Genomic DNA, 20202 nt, shown 5'->3' on the forward strand with positions numbered 1-20202 from the left:
CTGTGGTTGAATCATTTTAGGCCATTACTTGCCCTAGCCACATAGATGCTGGATGATAAGAATTGAATATTGTACCTCTATACTCAATAATCTGAATATTAGGAATTTATTGTTTGTTGATGATTTTTGCGAACAGGCTACTTATTTAAAACAAAGTTTGTGAGCCTTGGTAAGAAGAGTGATGTGACTGAAATACATGAAAAACAACATGAAAAGAAAATGTATTCATCCCCTTTCTCAATCTCTACAGAATTGTCTGACCCCCAAACTGTCTTATATTAGTCGCTAGAAGATGAAGGTACAAAATGGGTCACCAGATTGTTACCACTTAGTAGGAAGGCGTCTAAGCCAATACCCTCTTAATACTAGCTCTATATCCATGACAGTCTAGAAGATGCTGAGTGAATCTTCTCTTGCTGAAAGTAAGACTTCCTATTCCAACAAAATTATAAGCTCCTCTGGGAAAACAGCTATGTTTTCATTCATTACAACATTTAGCACAGTGCTTTGTGCAGAACAGAGGCTTTATTAATGAATCTGTTTAAAGGAATAAATGAGGTTTGGTTCAGCTTTTATATACCAGTTGTACATATGAAAGATAAATGTTAGCACCAAGCCTACACATGAGGAAAAGTGATATATTTACAATGTCATTTACAATAATATTTTAATTCTATTAACATCCCTACCTCTCATATGTAAAAATGCAATCCATGTAACTTTTATTTATAATTTACTCTTCTCTAGTAATAAATAACTTTTTTTCATATTGTAAATTTGCTAATGCCAATAAAAACATGGGGAGAAACCTTAAATCATCACCAAATGCCACTAACATCCAGAGGCTGTATGATGTTCTAGTACAAGTCTTAACTGACAAAAACATATGAGGACAGAAGACAAAAATGTGTTTGTAATGGTCATATAAACATTTGAGGTTTTATTAGGGATAAATCATAATTTGTTAATTCATTGAAATAATCTCTTTAGACAGAAAAAAATTCATTTTCCATTCTTTTGGGAATGTTTAGAGTATTCACAGAGATAGTAACACAATATTTCTTTGAGTGCTGCATTGTGGATTGATTAAAACGTTTATATATTATTAAAGGCTATAGGAATTGCAAAGTTTCTAAAGGCATTTTTTTCCAATGATAGAGACTGAAAGCAAAACACTGAGTTAGAGTTACAAATCTACACTCTTACAGATATGGGAATAATATATTTTGTTCCATCAACATGTCTACTTTACATTATTCAGCACAAAGCTTTGTGAAATAAGAATCATGGGAATATAAGAATATAAAGGAAAAATGTACAAATAACAGCTTCATAAACTGAGAAATGTACATAAATAAATCATGTATATGTGGGCAGCTTGCTTAGCTGGCAAGAAACAAAATATGGAAAATCTGCTTGTTAAACAATAACTACAGAGTGTGCTTTTATGATGTTTTTCACCACAGTAATTCATATTAGAGATAGAAGCAGTTGCATGTTAAATAAAATCATTGAGCATTGTTCCCTTCACATTGTAAAGAGCTGACTTATGTTGTTTTGAGATGCCTCCCATTAGAAAGTGAATATTCCTTCAATGCTATGCATTTCACAAAATTTAATAAAGAAGAACTGTAAATAAAGTCACAGGGCGATTTCAGACAGTTTTATTAGGAGATTGTTGAAAAGAAAAAGAAAATTAAATACAATAACAGTAAACGTGGTTCTCACATTGAAACCAGGCTCAAGAACTAGGCTACCATAGAAAAATTTCCAATTCTTGCATTATGATGTAAAAACAGATTTTTGTACAGATTTTGTACAACAAAATTCGTAATAACCTTTTATCATTTTTAGAAAACTTTAAATATATAGATAAAAATAGACAATTTTCATAGGTCCTACATGAAGATGAGTATGTTCTGTTCCAAGGGCTTGCATAGAGCGCAAATGTGGTTATAATATAGAACAACCAGACATTAATAATTTTAGGATTACAAAAGCATGGAAACCATAAAATGGGCACAATTTTACTTGTTTAAACCAAAAAACAAATTTTAAACCAACCTGTATAACTAATAAAGGGGAAAAAAACTTAAGTTACAGACTTAAAATAACATTTCATGACTTGCAATATTTACAACATGTTAGTAAGATTCTCTCGTAGCATATAGCTGATAGCTTTTTTCTTTAATCCTTGCTAAAATTTCCTTTTATAGCAAACCAAACACTAAAACATTCTCAAAGGTCTGGAAAGTATGTATTTTAAAACTATTTAACCTACTTAACAGGTGACTCTATGCAAGAAGCGGAGCAATGGCTGATTTTACTACTTATGGAAGTTGTAGGCTTTTAAAAAAACTTTCAAAAAATGTATGATTCAAAAGCTTGCCACAAGTTCCTCTGTTTTAAGTGTTGTAATCCTTTAAAGACTGTATACAGGGAAAAACAAGAGATACATACAACAAGGAATAGAATCTCTTGTGCTCAAATAACAAAAGAAGGTTATGGAAGAAACTATGCTTAGAAAACCAAGTTTCTACGAAGCATTTACTAACAGTGTTTTAAATAAAAATATTGCTCCCTTTTAAGCAAGCTAAAAATAGGAACTGTATATATAACCTTTTTATTGCATTAAAAATGGTCTTAGCTGGTTAATAGCGAGCTACACAAAAGAAATATGTTCCAGTATTGCAAGGAAGACCTAAAAAACTATAGAAGCTTAGTGCCAGTGTATCTATAATGTTAATTTCTTTTCAAATCATTAATACCAAATGAGAACTATCTTTAAACATTTTTAAGCTAGTTTTCTTGGTCATTTAAGATTTTGCTATTTATGGTAATAAATAATGTTATGATCATAAAATTGTAAGATGACAGCAAAATCATAAAATGTCCAGCAACTATACTGATTCACGTATCAGTCTTTAAAGGTGTAACTCCAAATATGTAAAAACAAAGAGAAGGTAACTTCAGCATGTAATAAACACTGTTCGCAGCTTGACTTCCAGTTATCTGCACAAAAGTGAAAACACATACTGTAACTTTCAAAAAGACAGTGAAAATAACACGTAGGCACCCTTCCCTCTGACCAGGGTGGGAAGCACAACACATTTTAACTTTATCACTCAGCGCTACATGGTATTGGACTGATACATCAAGGATCAAGGGTTTGTTAGGTTTTGTCTTTCAGCAACATTAACATAATATGACATTAACATATAAAAATATTTCTGGTGTTTTGATTTACTGTTCAGCCACAATCCATTCTCAATAGTGCAGTTTGGGGCACTAACTAGGGTTCAATATACAAATAAAAGTGGCTGACACAGAGTTCTGATGTCACCAGATGCTTAAGATCTCATTCATTAATACTGTGACTCCAGACAAATATTTACATGCCTGCATGCGTTAAAACCAGAAAGGTGTCTTTCTGACCAACAGGGTGACAAAACGTATTTTCTAAAATTTTCATTTTCCTAAACTCTAGTATACTACTGCATACATAATACCTTCCTTGTATGTTGTATGTTTATATACTGTACATGTGACCAACAGTTTGAAGAAGAAGCATAATGATCATTTTAAATTCTATATACCACTACCAGTTTGGAATGAAAACATGTTACGTTTATAAATTTTTAAGGAAAAAAGACCTTCGGTGAAACTTTTTGGCTTATCTCCAATGCTTCTTTTCAGGTATGCAAAATGTTATTTCACGGGGTTGTTGTCAATATCCATTTGTTGGTCTTTTGGAAAGTACATGAACAAAAATCTTCAGGAGAAAACACACAATTAGAGAGTTTAAAATAGAATGTAACAGAATATTACTCTTTGATTTATTGACTTTTTAGGAATCCTCTATGTCCCCTACAAGTTCATTTCCAAGTGTTCTTGCTGGTTTCTGGAGGACATAATTCTGTAAGTCTGGGTGACCAGTGCTACAAGCGTCTCTTGATGTGCTCAGATACAGAATTTTCAGAAGAGGAAAATGGTTCATTCCATTAAAAAAACAAAGCTAGGTCTTATTGAGACCTGCCTTTGACTCCATATACAAGTGTCCAGCAGCAAAGTTGCAATTATTAACTGTAAGAAGTTTGATACTTGTACATTTACAAACATTCTCAGGTCTCTGGTATGAACCACAGGTGAAAATCAATGAAGGAAACTTTTTTTTTTTGTAGAATACTTAAACTTTTAAAGAACATTAATACACAAAATTGAGGAAGTTCCCTTAAAAGGACTTTATTTTTTTCCCAAACTTTCCAATGACGAATGTCTGACTGCAAAGTTCTTTACTATAACATGGACTTCTTCAACAGGAAAGATTCAGTACATGACAGTAGTTTTCAAATACAGTCTTCCATCTAAAAATGAACAACAAAAAATAATCACTTATATGACATCTGTGGGACAAATGTGAATATAAAAACTACATAGCCTGATATAAAATTTGTGGGTTTTATTCTATCTTCACTTATGTAGGAAGTAACATTTTTCACATATTCTCAAAGTTACATTGAATTTAAGGGACTGAAAAGAATACAATGTTTCTAGTTCTCATAAATATATATTTGATATCAGTACAGAGCACTCAGAAAATAGATAAGAGTGTGTGTATGTGTTTTACTGATATGCAAAGCTAGTTGATTTCTGTTGAATGACAATTACTTCCTCCAAGCTTGCAGAACCAAATTTTCTTTGAATGCATTCAGATATATCTCCATCAGGAAAGACTGAGCTCCCATCTTACTTCTTAGAGGTGTTGTTAAATATACCGTGTAATGTAACAGTTGTGCACATTTGTTGCTATTTATGTGAAAGCCACTTGGGTTATTTCATCAATATCAATGAACTATAGCCTTTCCACCTTGAAGTGAGATTAAATGAACAATTAAATATTAATATATTACTCAGCTTTTACCTATTGAGAAACACACAGCTATGTGAAAAAGAAAAGTAAATCAAATCTTCAATAAACCCACTTGAATGAAGCAAAAATAAGGAATTAAAAATCCAGAGGACAAACAAAACAAAACATAAGCCTGTTTCCCAAATGTAACACTCTCCCAACTGTCCACTTTGTGGTGTGGTCTAAACCTTGGAAATATTTGTACAAAATCTGTTTAAATTTCATGTTTTAATATCTACAGTAGAAGGTAATCAGAAAAGTAAAGTTTTCCAAAATTTTTTAAAATGTATATTGTAATGTAAATGTTTGCAAAATGTCTGATAGCTTCAAGAATTAAAGCATAAGGAAATAGAAATAGCCTACAGTAAATTTAGGAAATAGAGAGTCTAAATATTTGCAGATTTCACCTTCAACGATAAGCTAATTGAGTGCTTATACATAATCTGTGGTAGATACAGTAATTAGTAAGGAGCTTAAAACCAATGTTAAACTATTTTTCTACTTCACAGAAATATTGATGTGCCTAAGTTTTATATTCCTACAACATGTTTTAGCTTAGCCTCGTTTGTACACTTGGACTATTACTTCCAGGATGTTATGGAATACTGTTTGGCTTATTAATACAGTCTAAGCACCCAGTATATGTTCAATAAAATGTGTTTGAATGAATGAATGAATGAATAAATAAATCAGATATAGCTTTCATGTGATTTATACAAAGTAGATAAATAAACCTAATAAACTAATATTATAAAAATAAACTGAAACTTTTCTTTCATATTCTTAGTATCATGTGGCTAAAAACTGGACCTTTTAAAAGATAATTTTGATCTTAATGTTTTTATTAAGAAAAGCAACTAAATTGTTTTAAAATTTAGTCATAGAAATAACCAAAGAAGTAGAACACTGATGCTTTTAACCAAAATTTTCTAATTTTTAGTCCTTATTTAATTTATCCCTACTTCTCTCTCCTTCCAATTACCTCAATATTTCTATCATGTATTCACTTAAGTTGAGGATATCATTCTCATTCTTTTTTTTTTTTTTTAAATAGACAACATTTCCTAGGATTAGATGGGGGGAGAGAAACAATCTCAATTTCCCCTAAATTCAAATTTTATTCAGTGAAGTCCTTCAAAATACTTGTGGAAAAGAAATTATTTTCTCAAGATTAACATTTCATTCTATGGAGTTTTAAAGAATCTTTGTACATTAATGAAAAAAAAATTATGGGATTTGCTGGTGGTCCAGTGGTTAGAACTCCTCGCTTCCACTGCTGGGGGCCCAGGTTCGATCCCTGGTCGCAGAACTAAGATTCCACAGGGCACGGCCAAAAAAAAAAAAAAAAATGGTTGTTAAAGAAAAAAATTAAAGTTTTGAAAAATTGTTTTCTAATCTTCTGTGATGTCTATAGTGTATTAAGTAGAAGGAATGTAGTAGCAAAGAATGGATATATAGAAATTATTCAGTAAGCATGAATCATTGTTTTAAAAGGTCCACTAACCAAATTCTTCACCCAAGTGCTATATAATTTGTTACTGACTTTCTTCTCTAACCTTATATGCTACCCCTCTCCCTCAGTCAGTGACCCTGGCTCTCCTTTTCATAGAATGGTGTGCCATTCTACATATGGCACACCAAGCTCTGCACTGCTTTGGAGTATTCAGGTCTGTTATTCCTTCTAAATGCCTCAAGATAAGTACCTCCTCCTTCCCCACTTACATTGCTGCTCCCATCTATTAAACTTCTCTATATAGAGTCTCCTATTTACTCTCCAGCACAAGCACCCTAAGAATTAACTCCATAGCACTTTGTCTCACTTTGAAGTTACGTATGGGAAGCTTCTTACATGGCAAGACCCATGAAAGCAGCAGCCATATTTCTTTTCCCATCAGTATCAGAAGGAGAGTGCTTCAGCATGATGCTTGCCTTAAAAGTTTTAATGCAGTCTCAAATGTTAAACTTTCAGAGAAATCAATTACTTATGCTTATGTATTAAAAATAATTCCCTTTAGCATGTTAGAAAGTTTTAAATCTGTCTGAAACTAAATTTTAAAATAAAAATATAGTAATTAAAATTATAGCATGAATAATTATTTTATAAGATCCTTTAGATCATATACAAAGCATGTTTATAAAAATTATATACATTGTATTTATGTGCTCAGTACTTGATCTACTATAATAATCTACTTTTAATAAATGTCTCTTTAAATTTTTGACTAATGTTCCTAACAGATGGACAAAAGCATCAAGCATTAAAGATGCCAGCTATAAAATAGATTCAGACTGCTAGAGTTAAGGCATTTCCATGATTAAATAATACTTGCACATCAGAGATTATCTGCCTTAGAATTACCTGGAAACAGAAACATACCAGGCATAGACAGACCCTAGAGTAACTCCCTCTCCCTTTGTCTATGGAGCCTAACTTTCAAGGCAATTCTACCATATAATTTTGTCATCTTTATTAAAACATACTTATGGATAATTCAAAGTCTGTAAGAAAAAAAAGGTTTAAAGTAATTTTATGTTGGTCCAGAGAAGTTATATTGGCCCGCCAACCCGCAGCAAATAACCACATATGGATGTACCCAGAGAGCTACCAGCAGGCTTCTGAGTTATGGGACTGTAGGTTTATCTCAGGCTTCTGATAACAAACCACCGGAGAGCAAGCTGAATGGCAAGTGTGCTAGGAAGAATACATGCGCCCATAATTCAAACTGTGCCATGTTTTTTTATGTTATGTAATAATAGTGCCAATAATCTTTCCTTCCCCAACTCTTCAAACAGCAGGCAACGTGATGGAGCCCTAGAGAAGGCCCTGTAAAAACAAGCGCAGGATGGAGATTATTGGAATCCCTGAGTATTTTCATGGCTAAGACTTCATTATTCAGAGGTGTGTTGTTTGCATCTGGAAACTCAGAGGCTTATTCATGTTTTGTTTTAATGGCTGTCCTTTGTGCATTATACTTCCCTTCTAACTAGATAATTTCACACTTACTCACCATTTCCTATATTGTCTTTATTTCTGCATTTGTTGGCCACAGAAAAATATGTTTTCCTGATGCTGAGCAGTGTTTATGAAACAATCATTCCTTGATATCTCAAACGGATGAGAACTTTTTTAAGATCAAGTAAACTGGCAATAAAGGCAATATGATTACCAGCAGTATAGCTAATATTTTCTGAGCACCTATTGTGTTCGGGGCACTTTATAGATTTTAAATCTAAACTCAACAACTCAAAAAAATAGGTATTCTTAGTGCCTTTTACAAATAGGATATTAAGGCTCAAAAATGTTAAGTTATCTTGCACATTTTCAAAGAGCTAGTGAATGGAAGTGCAGTGATTAGATATTTGTGTGAACCCAAATCTATTCTATTTTGTCACTTCCTCTAATAAGCAATTGCAAGATCACTGAAGGAAATACCCTGTCACTGATTTGCAGAGGTAAGGGACTGACTCTTGGATACCTTGGTACCATCAGTCTCCTTGCTTTGTGAATCTGACCCTCACCATATTCTCAGAAAACAGAGGTTTTCTTTTAGTATGCAGAGCCTCAACTGAACAACTTGAAATCAGAACTAAAATTCTTATAGTTTGTTTCAGAGAAAATATCTTCCGTTGACACAATGATTATTTGCTTTCATAAGGGATGTTGATATGAAAAAAATCATCAAGTGACACTTTGTGCATGGGAGTATTTAATTAAAAACTCTCTTCTAATTAAAAGCATGTGGGAGTAGGCACTGAGTGAAGCTATTTAGATTACAAATTCCTAATAGTTCCAGAGTTCATTGTGATTTGATGTTTACAGCTCTAATTTGGTGTATAAGAAAGTATCTAGGTCACTGAATAGTTTATTGCAGGTGTGAATCTTTGTATGCTGCTTACTGCTATTATGCAGATTTGGATCTACAGATGAGTTAAAGAAAAAATTTTAAACTCCCGATAAAAATGAATCTCAGGTTTTAACATTAAAGTTGAAATCTTCAACTCAGACCATTAAATATAAAGATTCTATCTGTTATTTGTTAGCTGTGGATGAGGAGGGAGAAATGGAGAATGTCACAAAATTTCCAGTTCTGTTTTGTGTTCGTGAATTAAATTTGTTCTGTTTTAAATTTAATTTTTATTTTATATTAGAATATAGTTGATTTACAATGTTGTGTTAGTTTCAGGTGTATAGCAAAGTGATTCAGTTATACATATACACTGATTTAATGTTTTTGCAGCTACTGTTATATGTAGTTATTTGTAACATCTAATGCATATAGACAGATATATAATTTAGCTTTTATCCCATATATAAAACTAAAGTATTGAATAGCTTTATCATTTACTTTAATAAACTAATGATGTTTGTTCAATAACAATCACAATATACGATGAGATTTTATATTAGAAGATAGCATACAAATTGGAATAATTTCAAATTACTTGACACCAGAAATCCAACGCTTTCATTGTATGAAAACTAAGTGGAATCATTAACAAGGGAGTATGTTACTGAAAAGTATTACTCAGTAGGGAAATAGGTATATATTCCAGTTTTGAATAGAACTCCCTTGCAAAAACATCCACAAGGATCTTTTACTTGTCTTTAGCACAAAGGGCTTAATAAATTACATTTCCTGTTAGAAAGTAGTTTTATTAAAAATGGCATCTATTTGTTCAAAATGTATATCCAGACACCTGTAATCTAATGAAGTTTGCTGCTTTCACAAAACAGTTGCATGTGCCCTTATCTCACCCCTCCAGAGCTGAGGAAAATATGAACATAACAGAGGGCAAACATATAAGATCATACATCTAGAAAGTTTAATATTTACATAAATAATATTAGGTCAATATGAAATATAACCCTGAGCTTCTCTCAACAGAATGTCTTAATCATAAAAAGTAAGGGAAACCAAAACAAGTGATGAAAACAAATGTTAATGATTCATGTGATATTTGATAAGACAACGAAAGGAAGTCAAAATAAAAGCAAACAAACAGGAACAGATGGGAAGGATCTTTGTCAAGTCATAACCCTTCTTCTAAAACCCCTAAAGGAAGAAGCTAATTAAAGAAAATATTGTTTCTTGTTTTTTTTATAATTTTATATTTAGAGTAAGAACATTCTGCTACTGCTGAGGCAAAGAAGCAGAGACACAAAGTCTACATTTAACATGAGAAATATTTTAAGAGAGATTGATGTTCAGCACAAGCTCTTTTACAAGAGAATACTGGGTAAATATCATTTCTTCTCATGAAATGCAGATAATAACAGTATCAGTGATTTCCAGAAGTTATAGTCAAGGTTGTGTTCAAATATAATGAAAAAGTAAAACTGAAAAAGTTGCAACAGATTTTGAATTTTAGGTATTTCGGGGTGATAGCTGCAGAACCTGTGGCCCACAGAGCTGAGTCAAAGTGAGAGAGGACTGAATCCCAGATCCCTTTTGAATGCTTTCTCTATAAGCACCCAGTGCCATTCTAGAGAGTGGGTATGGACTATGTGTAAGAAGGCACACCAGGGTAGTCTGTCTATACAAGCCAAACATACTAGTACAAGCAGTAGATAATGGATTACTCAGTAGACCAACATGGCCCAGCTCATTTGAAATCAGAGTAGATAATATGCTTATTACAAGGCTAGTATGAAGTAAAGCTCTTGACTGCAGCTAATATTGCAAACAAAAATAGTTTTATAATTGAGAACTGCTTTTAAATTTTTTTCAGTTTTCTTCAGAGAAGAAAGTACATGAGAGAACATAGTCTAGTTTAAAACATGTCTGAGAACAGAGGATTACCTAAAGTTATGATATATAGGTTAAAAGGTAACCACATTTTTAGACAAAAATAATGAAAGTGAATCCCTGTCCTTTACATGAGAAGAAACTTTGTATTAGACTCTAGGTAAGCACACTAATAGGGGAGAGACCTGAACTTTGACAATTTGACAAATTGGAACAGGTGGAACTAGACTTTAGTTCTTGGGAAGCTAGAAGGAATCATCACTGGGCAGCCTGATCTAATCACACATTCTTTTTAAACGGGAAACTAAACAGACAAACCAGTAATGAAAGCTGAGCTGAAGAATGTGGAGAGAAGGCATTTGAAGATGTACAGACGGCTACGGTTAATCTTAGCCAGCTTGAAGTTATTTCGCCAACTCCAGCCCTGGGCAAAGTACATTTTCCAGGGCTTCCCTGGTGGCGCAGTGGTTGAGAGTCCGCCTGCCGATGCAGGGGACGCGGGTTCGTGCCCTGGTCCGGGAGGATCCCATGTGCTGCGGAGCGGCTGGGCCCGTGAGCCATGGCCGCTGAGCCTGTGCGTCCAGAGCCTGTGCTCCTCAACGGGAGAGGTCACAACAGTGAGAGGCCCGCGTACCGCAAAAAAAAAAAAAACATTTTCCAAATGGCTAGATCAGTTTAAAGTATCTCAGCTCTCCTGAGAAGTGACATTCTTGTTGTCAGTATCTTAAAGAGTCCCTTTGCCTGAACTTCAGGCTCAACTATGATGTTGATGCTCTCTGTGGGCAAAGAGGAATTTACTATCAAAGGTTAAGATAATTTTGGTTTAGTGGGTATTAAATATCTTTTATTCTGTAACTCAAGGATATTCCCCAATTGGGGTAGAAATCTAGACCCTGTGCTTCTATGAACTGATATCTATTTAAGAACTTAATGTTCTTAAAACCATATCTCCATGATTACAACCAAGCAAATTTGATTTTTAAAACATCATCAACATCAACTATCTACTGCTTGTCTATTCAACAGGGAACAGGCAAGTCTATACTTCATGTTAAAAAATTAGCCCTCTGACAAAATGTTTTAGTTGTGAACGATCAGCCTGTACTCATGTAGATAGGGTTTGGATTCCATACATTGTATTACTAGGACCTAAGGGTTGTTATAACACTGGTCATAGGATCCAAACTCTTGTCCTCTCCTAAGTTGTTTTCACTATGCCAATACTTATACAGCTTTGCTATCTTAGAGAAATTGATTAAAGTCTAGCTATAATCTCTTTAAGAGTAGGTAACATACCATATGACTTTGTGTATTTCTAGCACCTTGAACATTGCCTGGAACCTGGCAAGTGCTCAATAAATACATACAGAAGGAACTATCAAAGTAACATTACAAAACGAGGGATGGATTTTATGCGCCTTTGGATATTATACCTTGAAAAGAACAACGTCACTTGGGTAGTATACTGGCTTAGAATATACAACCTGATCTAATCATGAGGAAACATCAAATGCAAAATAAGAAACATTCTCTTAAGACTGTTTGTTTCAAAAAAGTCAATTTTACAATTTTTTTTAAAAGGCCAAGAAAATGCACAAGATCAAAAAGACTAAAGAGAAATTATAACTTAATATAATGTGATCCTAATTTGGATTCAGGAAGGCTATAAATGTTATAAAGGATATGATTGGGTCAAATGACAAAATTAGAATTTCAATGTCAGTTTGAATAAAAGTACTGTGTCAATGAAATATTTACTGGGCTGATAAATATGCTGTGTTTATGTATGAGAGAACATCCTTATTTTTGATAAGTACCCTGTGAAATACGTATGCGTAAATATAACAGGTAAAGAACCATGATTTATACATCTCACTCTCAACTACTTCAGAAAATACTATGCAGATAGAGAAAATTATAAAGCACATGGAACAAAACATTAACAATAAATGAATCATCGTAAAATGCATATGAGAGTTTAATATTTTTGAACTTTTCTATAAGTACAACTTTTTCAAATGTAAATTTAACAAATAAAACAGTTTGCCTAAGTGAAATGAAATTTTAATACATCACCAATATCAGGTATTTATTCATAACTAGTTGAAGGTTTACGCTGTCCACTATCCACATACACTTTTTCACTGATTATATGGGAAGTATTCTCATGGTAAATATGTTTTCTGCTTAGGAGCAAGGTTTTGAGAAGTCCTATTCAAGTACTAGATAGTAAGATGATGCTTAGTGATTTTCTTAATAGAGTTCTTCAGAAAAACCAGGTTCAGATTCATGAAACTTAGTGGACTGAGGGTATGCATATAAGCTGGATTCTGGTCTATTGGTTCATTATGTTTGAATGGTAAATTTACAATTGTAAAGTTTATGAAGTCTACCTAACTGTATTACTTGTTAGTTAGTGAGGGCTGTGTATGCTAATGTGCACTTGTTGGTATAAAGAAATATTGTTCTGTTTAGCTGTTTGAAGCACAGGTTATCTTTTAAAAGTTTATGAGAAACAAAAACAAAAAACAGACATTGTTAAAGTTTTGTTTTGTTTCTAAAACAAAGAAAAATTATATTGCTGCTAGGTCTACTATGTTAAAGTATTTTTTGTGTGTGTGTTCTAATCAAGTATTCATTAGTAAGAAGTGAGAATCCATCAGAGAGGCTAATGTACCATCAAGTGAGAATGGGGTACTTTGCACTTAGGTTACCTTGTCCTGATTGGAAGGTGAGACCTCCCAACTTCAGCAAAGAGAAGCACAATGGAATCTCTTATTACTTTCTCCATTCTTCTATTCATTTCTGGGAGAACAAAGACTAAGACACAGGGATGGAAGGAAATCATTTGAGGGTATATCTGAACCTTAGTGATGATGGAAAAATTGTCTACTAAGCTTAAGAAAAATGGAGCATAAAAAAGTGATGACTTATTTGATAAAAATAAGATACTGCAGAGAAGAGAAACAAGGATCTTTCAAATCAAGCATCTGTATCCTTTAGAACTTCAAGAAACAAGCAAAATCTGCAGTGAATAAATTGAGTTTTCAGAAAAAATGTATGTGTTATCTCTTGAGAACAAACCAAAGGTGGCAATTAGAAGGGCAGTTCTTATCAGAGCCTAGTTATTTTCTTTTAAGTTTGGCAGAAAAAAATCATCTTTCTTTTAAAAGTTTAGCATTTTTATGTTTCTTTATTTTTTATAGCATGACTAATACAGTAATTTTAATAAAATTATATTTGTTTAGAGAAGTAATTGTGAATGAATAAAGTTCTAAATATCTAGAGCTTGATTTAACATTTATACAATGCTGAACCAAAATTCTGGTCTAGTGCTAAACTTAACAAATGTCAAACTTCAATGAAAGCTCTCAAATGTTTTCAGTAAATATGAGAATTGTTTTTAACTAAAGAAATGGCACTTCTGTGGGGAATAGCTTTTCTTAACATCTCATCCAATGGAATCAAGTATATAGACCACATGTGGGTGAGAACACTAACATGCTATACAAGAACTCTTAAATAAGATAGTTCTCTGTGCACTAAACTCTAAAACTAATACATAAGGGATCAGTTCAGAAATGTGCAGAGACAGATTAAAGAGACAGATTATCAAACAGACAAGAAACTGTGTTGACAGAATTATCATATCTAAAGAAAGAATATGAGAATCGGTTGAGTGTTTGTCAAACAGAGTTGATCAGGCAAGTTTTGGCAAATACCCATTAAAGCATGAACCAGGGATAAGGTTTCCATCAAAGACTGATGTGGACATCTGGTCTACCTATACGTACATTCCTGAACTTATAAAATATTTGAATTATATAATATTCATTGGTCCGATCCCATTCTCACCAGGTAACTTAACAATTTTATTTTTTGCATAGCTCTCTATGGTAAGAATCCTCTAAGATGGCTAGCAATGCCCCCTGCTACCTGGCAGTCACATCCTTGTGATATACCTCTCCCCTTTAAGTGTGGGCTTTATCTAGTGACTTGCTTCTAATGAAGAGAATATGGCAAAAGTGATGAAAATTCACTTCTAAGATGAGACTATAAAAAACTGTGACTTTCTGCTGGCAGACACTCTTTCTCTGGATCTTTTCACTTGCTTGATCAGATGAAGTAGGTTACCATGTACTGAGTTGCCCTAGGAAGGGTCCAGGTGACAAGGAACTGATGATGGCTTCTGGCTAATAGCCAGAAAGGACCTGGGACCCTCAGTACAAAACCCTTGAGGACGTGAGGCATGCCAACAGCCATATGACTGAGCTTGGAAGTACAGCCTGACTCAGTTGAGTCTAGAGATGACTGCAGTCCCAGCCAAAACTTTTTTGCAGCTTGAGAGAGACCCGAAGCATATGACCCAGCTAGGCTACTCCGAGATTCCTCACATACAGAAGTTGTGAGATAATAAATGATGTAAACCATGAAGTTTCAAAGTAGTTTGTTGTGCCACAATATATAATAAATACTCCTTCTTTTATAAGAAAGATGTGCTGGTCAATGTCACAGGTAAATATTTCAGTTCTTGTGACTTACAGTGTTTTAGTATATCTTAGTTTGCTTTCTTTTAGAACACAGAAAAGATTGATAACCCAACTCTGCGTCTTGTGGAACTCACCAAGCCAAATGCTGCCTGTGAGTGCTCCTGGAAGTCTGCCTGCATTTCACAGAAACAGCAAAACCAAGTTGCATAATTCCCAGTACAATATTTCTTGTCTTACTATATCAAAATAAATTTTAAAAACCTCTCTGGTTTGCTACTAATGGAATAAGTTATTTTAAATCACAGAATATTTATTTTCACAATTGTAAAGGATTTGTTTTGCTCTTTTAAAAATATATATATTTTTGTGGAAGTGGAAATTATTTGTATTACCTTAGGGTACTTTGATTCTATCAGGAATAAAACATAGATATTCCTTACAGATTGATGATCTTATTTCATGATATATGGTGACCTTCTCAGAATTAAAGACAGTAACTTTCAGTAGTCTAATCCTTATATTAAACTTGTTTCAGAATAATGACTGTATCATCAAATCACTTGATCCAATGTGACAGAAGTAACCATCCTAGGAAATATTATAGCTCCATACTGCTGGAATTGTTACCATTTAATGAGCTATCAAAAAAGCAAAGAAAGAGAAGGGAAGAAACATTCTAGACCTCTCTATTAAAGCCACCTAGAGATCAGACAATCTTTGTAATTTTTTTCAGAATCTTTGGTTCAGTAGTGGTGGCTGGCTAAGTTCAGTTTTGGTTAAATCTGGTATCTTGCAATATTTGAAGCAATATTATTATACTGCATGTTTTCCAAGGAAACAAACATAATTCTTTGCAAATCGATCAGGAAAATATCAACAAAACAGCCGCAAACAATAATAAATGTAAGACACTAAATGCTTTCTAAAATGGAAAGTAATGAAAAAAAAAGACAAAATGTGCTATCACAAAAATATGCAATGCTAATAGACAATTTGGCATTTTATAAATTTTCTGTCTCTGTATACACAAAGAATTTCAGGAAACATCTGAACACTCTAGACTTACTTACAATTTATGTTTAAGTTCCAATTAGTTTTCAGCATATATTAAATCCCATGAGATTGCCAAATTTCTTTAATACAATTTCAAAAAATAAACACAAAAATTATACAAATAAACATCTTAAGTATAATAAATGTGCATATATTTAGAAGGAAGATAAATGCTGATATATGTATATTTCATGCCCACTTTGAAATTCTTCCCTGGGTCATTGTAATATAGGCCACTACTTCCATTAAAATAAGTAGCTTGTGGCTGTGGTTACTGTCAGTATTGCCTTATTCTCCCATCGCTAGCAATTGTGACATGAATAAATTAAGTTATATCACCATGTAGATCATTATATCCTGAATTAAGGTTAGATTTCAAGAAACATTATGAATTTAAGGAACTCATCTAGGATTATGTCAGAACTACTTTATAATAAAATCTTTATTTTCCTACCATAGGGACTATACACTACTCTTAATTTAGGGCTATTTCTCAGCTGCACTTGGACAATACCAAATTGTTCAATCAGGAATGCTTATTTTATCTTAATAACCCTGATTCATTTCAGTTGGACTTCAGTTCCACCTCTTTTTAAGGTAACTTACTTGTACAGCATAAAAATATTAAGTTGTAAGTCTTGGATAATAAACCTTGCCTTTTCTCATCCAGTCTTTGATAGATAGCATCATGGTGTCTGAATGAGGAGTTCACTACTTTATCAGGCTTCTTTAACAGGTCCTGTTTAGGAGTTCAGTACTCAGATGAGGATTCTCTAAATGCTGTAACTCTAACCAGACTCTTGATGACTCTATTACCAAATGCCTTATGTATTGAAAAATCATGGTGCTCCTAAAGCTTAAAATAAGACTAGTACTATTTTGGCAGATCACAAACTTGTTGTGATAATTCAGAACACTATTATATGGGCACTTTTTCTTTACTTACCAAGTCTAAAAAAATAAGTGTAATTTTTACTTTCCCTTCGTCAAAATAAGAGTGCATTATACTGTTCAAATGATTGCAAAGAGTATCAGTGCATTAGAGGGAAAAGCTAACAATGAGAGTAAATGATTGCTGCATTTTTTTATGACTCTATTCAATGCAGTTTGATTACTTGAAAGGACTGGTATCCAACATACTGCCATACGAAACAATATCATGAAAAATACATGTCTCTTAATGCAACGTTGAACTGACAGTTTGTCATAGGTAAAATCTGCAGAATCAACAAAGATGCAAAATAACTAAGTCAAAATATGAATTATCTAATATACCACTATGTATTTTTAGCATTCTTTACTCTAATTTTATGTATATAATATAGCACTGTAAATTTTTTGGTTCCAGTTTTATTACACTTACTTTAATGGACAAAATTCAATGCTGAGTAATCCATCCTTTCTAACTGCCATAAAAAAAGCTACATTATCTTTTCTCTATTTAAAAAAAATATGTATTAGGTTATTCATTACAAATAAGGATGGTGCAAAGTGAGAGAAATCTGTTAACTCATAACCATTTGAACATAATTTGCTTCCCAATGTTGCATTTGTTACTTATCATAATCTTTTCTTGGGGTGGAGGGAGGGTGGCTTGATACTCTGGCCTTTTCAGAAGAATGACAATATCAACATTACGCAAAAAGATTCTATATTTTCTCCATAAGACTTTAATGGTGCCCAAAGATGTGTCTCTTGTCTAGACTTTACATTGAAATCGCCTCACATTCAAGTGCCAGCTCTATGTCTACCTAGATGGATACTCTTCAACTTTTATCTAAAAGCCCAGTTGTCATATCAAAACCAGTAGCAGGAAGGCAAACTCATCATCCTGTACTCTAGCCTGGATCTCTTTCCCAGATTATCTATTTCAAATTACCAACCACTATTTTCTAATCCCTGCAGTTTGATTCCCCTTGCATTTCAAATGCACCTTCCTATTTATTTTTTGCCCACCACCATAATCTGGATCTTCGTTACTTCATTTGTGAATACATTACATTCTTCACTTCTTACTCTTTATCAACTCCTCCTATACAATGTTTATATTGTATTTAGGATTTAGTATATTTATTTCAGATGTAAAACAAGGGGAACCAGCTTTCCATTTTAATAAATATTATTTAGGAATCTGTTTAAAGCCATACTCAGAAGCAGCCATAATATTTATTTCTCTTGTTTGCAAAAATTATATAAAATATATCAATAATATGGCTTCTCAGAGATTTAGACTTACATATGTAGACTTAAATGAATCTTCACCAATCATGTAATTGGAATTAATTGCTTTGTTTGTGTTCTGAAAGTACTTTGTTTACATTTCAGAAGCAGTAGATCAAAGTGTTATTCATTAAAAGAGAACAATAGATCTTTTATAGCTTTCAAGAAAAAAATCAAGTTTTCTAAATTTCAGATTTAATCTATTAAATTAATTTTATGCCTTGGAACATGTATGTTCCCAATAGTATACTAGTGAGTTCTTATAAACAACAAATATAAAAATGAATTACACTGGAAAAACTTCAAAGTTTGGCTACCTAAAAGGTTTATAGAGTATGTTATTTTTTAAATAAAGGGAATGTAGACACATGATATAGCCATATTTTAACGTTAAAATTATTCCTGTTTCATATAAAAATTTAAATGTATAAATACTTCATATTTTTATATAAGTAAAATTTGACTTATAGTTCTTACCATCCCTGAACAACACCTTGACACCCACAGCTTTATCAATAGGAATTAACTCAATATGTATTTTATTAGAATTATTTATGTTTCTCTGTATCTCGTGAGAGTATGAATTATTTAGAAAAGATACCATGTCTTTTGCATTTTTTCTGGCCTCAGCACTTAAGTATTAACCATTTGTTAAGATGAATTAGTTACAGCAGATTATATGTTAAAAAAACTCAAAAACTACACTAGTATTAAAGTTAAGTGCTAGTTTAACTTTTTAGTCAAAGATATCAGTTTTAAAGCAAGACATTGTTTAACTTTAATGCAGGGCTTTTGGAGTCTGCAAAATACTAAAACATGGACTTTGAAAATCCAAGAAGATATATAAATTTTTTAAAATGACACTCATTTTTCACAGGAAACCATTTAAAAATTTTGTTCTTGCCAAATGTTCATGAGATGATTCTCAGACGAGAACACTGATAGCAGTCTGGAAGGTATGTTGGAAAAGCATGTTTATCTATGCTTTTCCATTCCACACTGTAGTGAAGATTTTACAGTAATTGAAATGAGTTGTTAAAGTTAGAGGAGTTTCAAAGAGAGAGCAGATGAAAAATACTTAATTGAAAGTAATGAAAACAGAAATTTTAAGGTTTCATTACAACTTAAATTCATGGTTTTGGCACTTCTAGAATTTTCCTTCATGAGATATCTTTATATTCTGTATTTATTAGCCTAACCATATGAAAATGTAGACCTTCAGTTAGTGTTTAGAGAGGGAGAAGACAAAAACTACAGTAAAGAAGAAGCTAAAATTAAAAGTAAGCAGAAAAAATGTGAAAAACAATATTTTATTATGTTTGTCACACTGCTAACTTGTTTTATTGAGAAATCATAAATGCTGTCAATAGTAAAAAGCAATAAAAGTCATTATTTTCAAGTTTCTAAACAGTCACTTATCCATTAAACATTGCTAAAATTGCATGCATACTTGTTCCCTAATACTTCATGTAAAAGCACCACTTCAAGTGTTAAAATATATAAAGCCCATAGATTTGGAATGATGAGATAAAAAATTACTCCTTTGTTGACTATAAATTTTTAACATTAAGAAAATATTTGGAAAGGTTTTTTGCATTACCTTTGTTTTGTAAAAATAACATGCAAAGGAGCCAACTGAGTTGTGATAATTCACAGCTTTTCTATGTGAATTGTTACACTTAAATAAATGCTTGTGTTCTAATTTTCTCATAAAGGAATAGAATTGCATTTTGAAATGCTATTGAAAACAAGGCACCCAAGTACTGCTTTTGAGATCAAAGTG

The 20202-nt window shown here is 32.7% G+C and overlaps 1 protein-coding gene across 1 annotated transcript in view; it reads right to left on the reverse strand.

Annotated features, from left to right (window-relative positions):
- Nucleotides 1-920: 920 nt before the first annotated feature.
- Nucleotides 921-20202, reverse strand: part of DACH1 (dachshund family transcription factor 1) — a 414090-nt gene continuing 394808 nt past the window's right edge. The window contains exon 11 of the mRNA XM_024753964.1: nucleotides 921-4364. Within this exon, the coding sequence (XP_024609732.1) occupies nucleotides 4327-4364 (38 nt within the window). The 3' untranslated portion in view covers nucleotides 921-4326. The remainder of the gene's footprint in view (nucleotides 4365-20202) is intronic.

Source organism: Neophocaena asiaeorientalis, unplaced genomic scaffold (genome assembly GCF_003031525.2).
Source record: "Neophocaena asiaeorientalis asiaeorientalis breed wild unplaced genomic scaffold, Neophocaena_asiaeorientalis_V1.1 scaffold212, whole genome shotgun sequence".
In the NCBI taxonomy this organism is placed as follows: domain Eukaryota; kingdom Metazoa; phylum Chordata; class Mammalia; order Artiodactyla; family Phocoenidae; genus Neophocaena; species Neophocaena asiaeorientalis.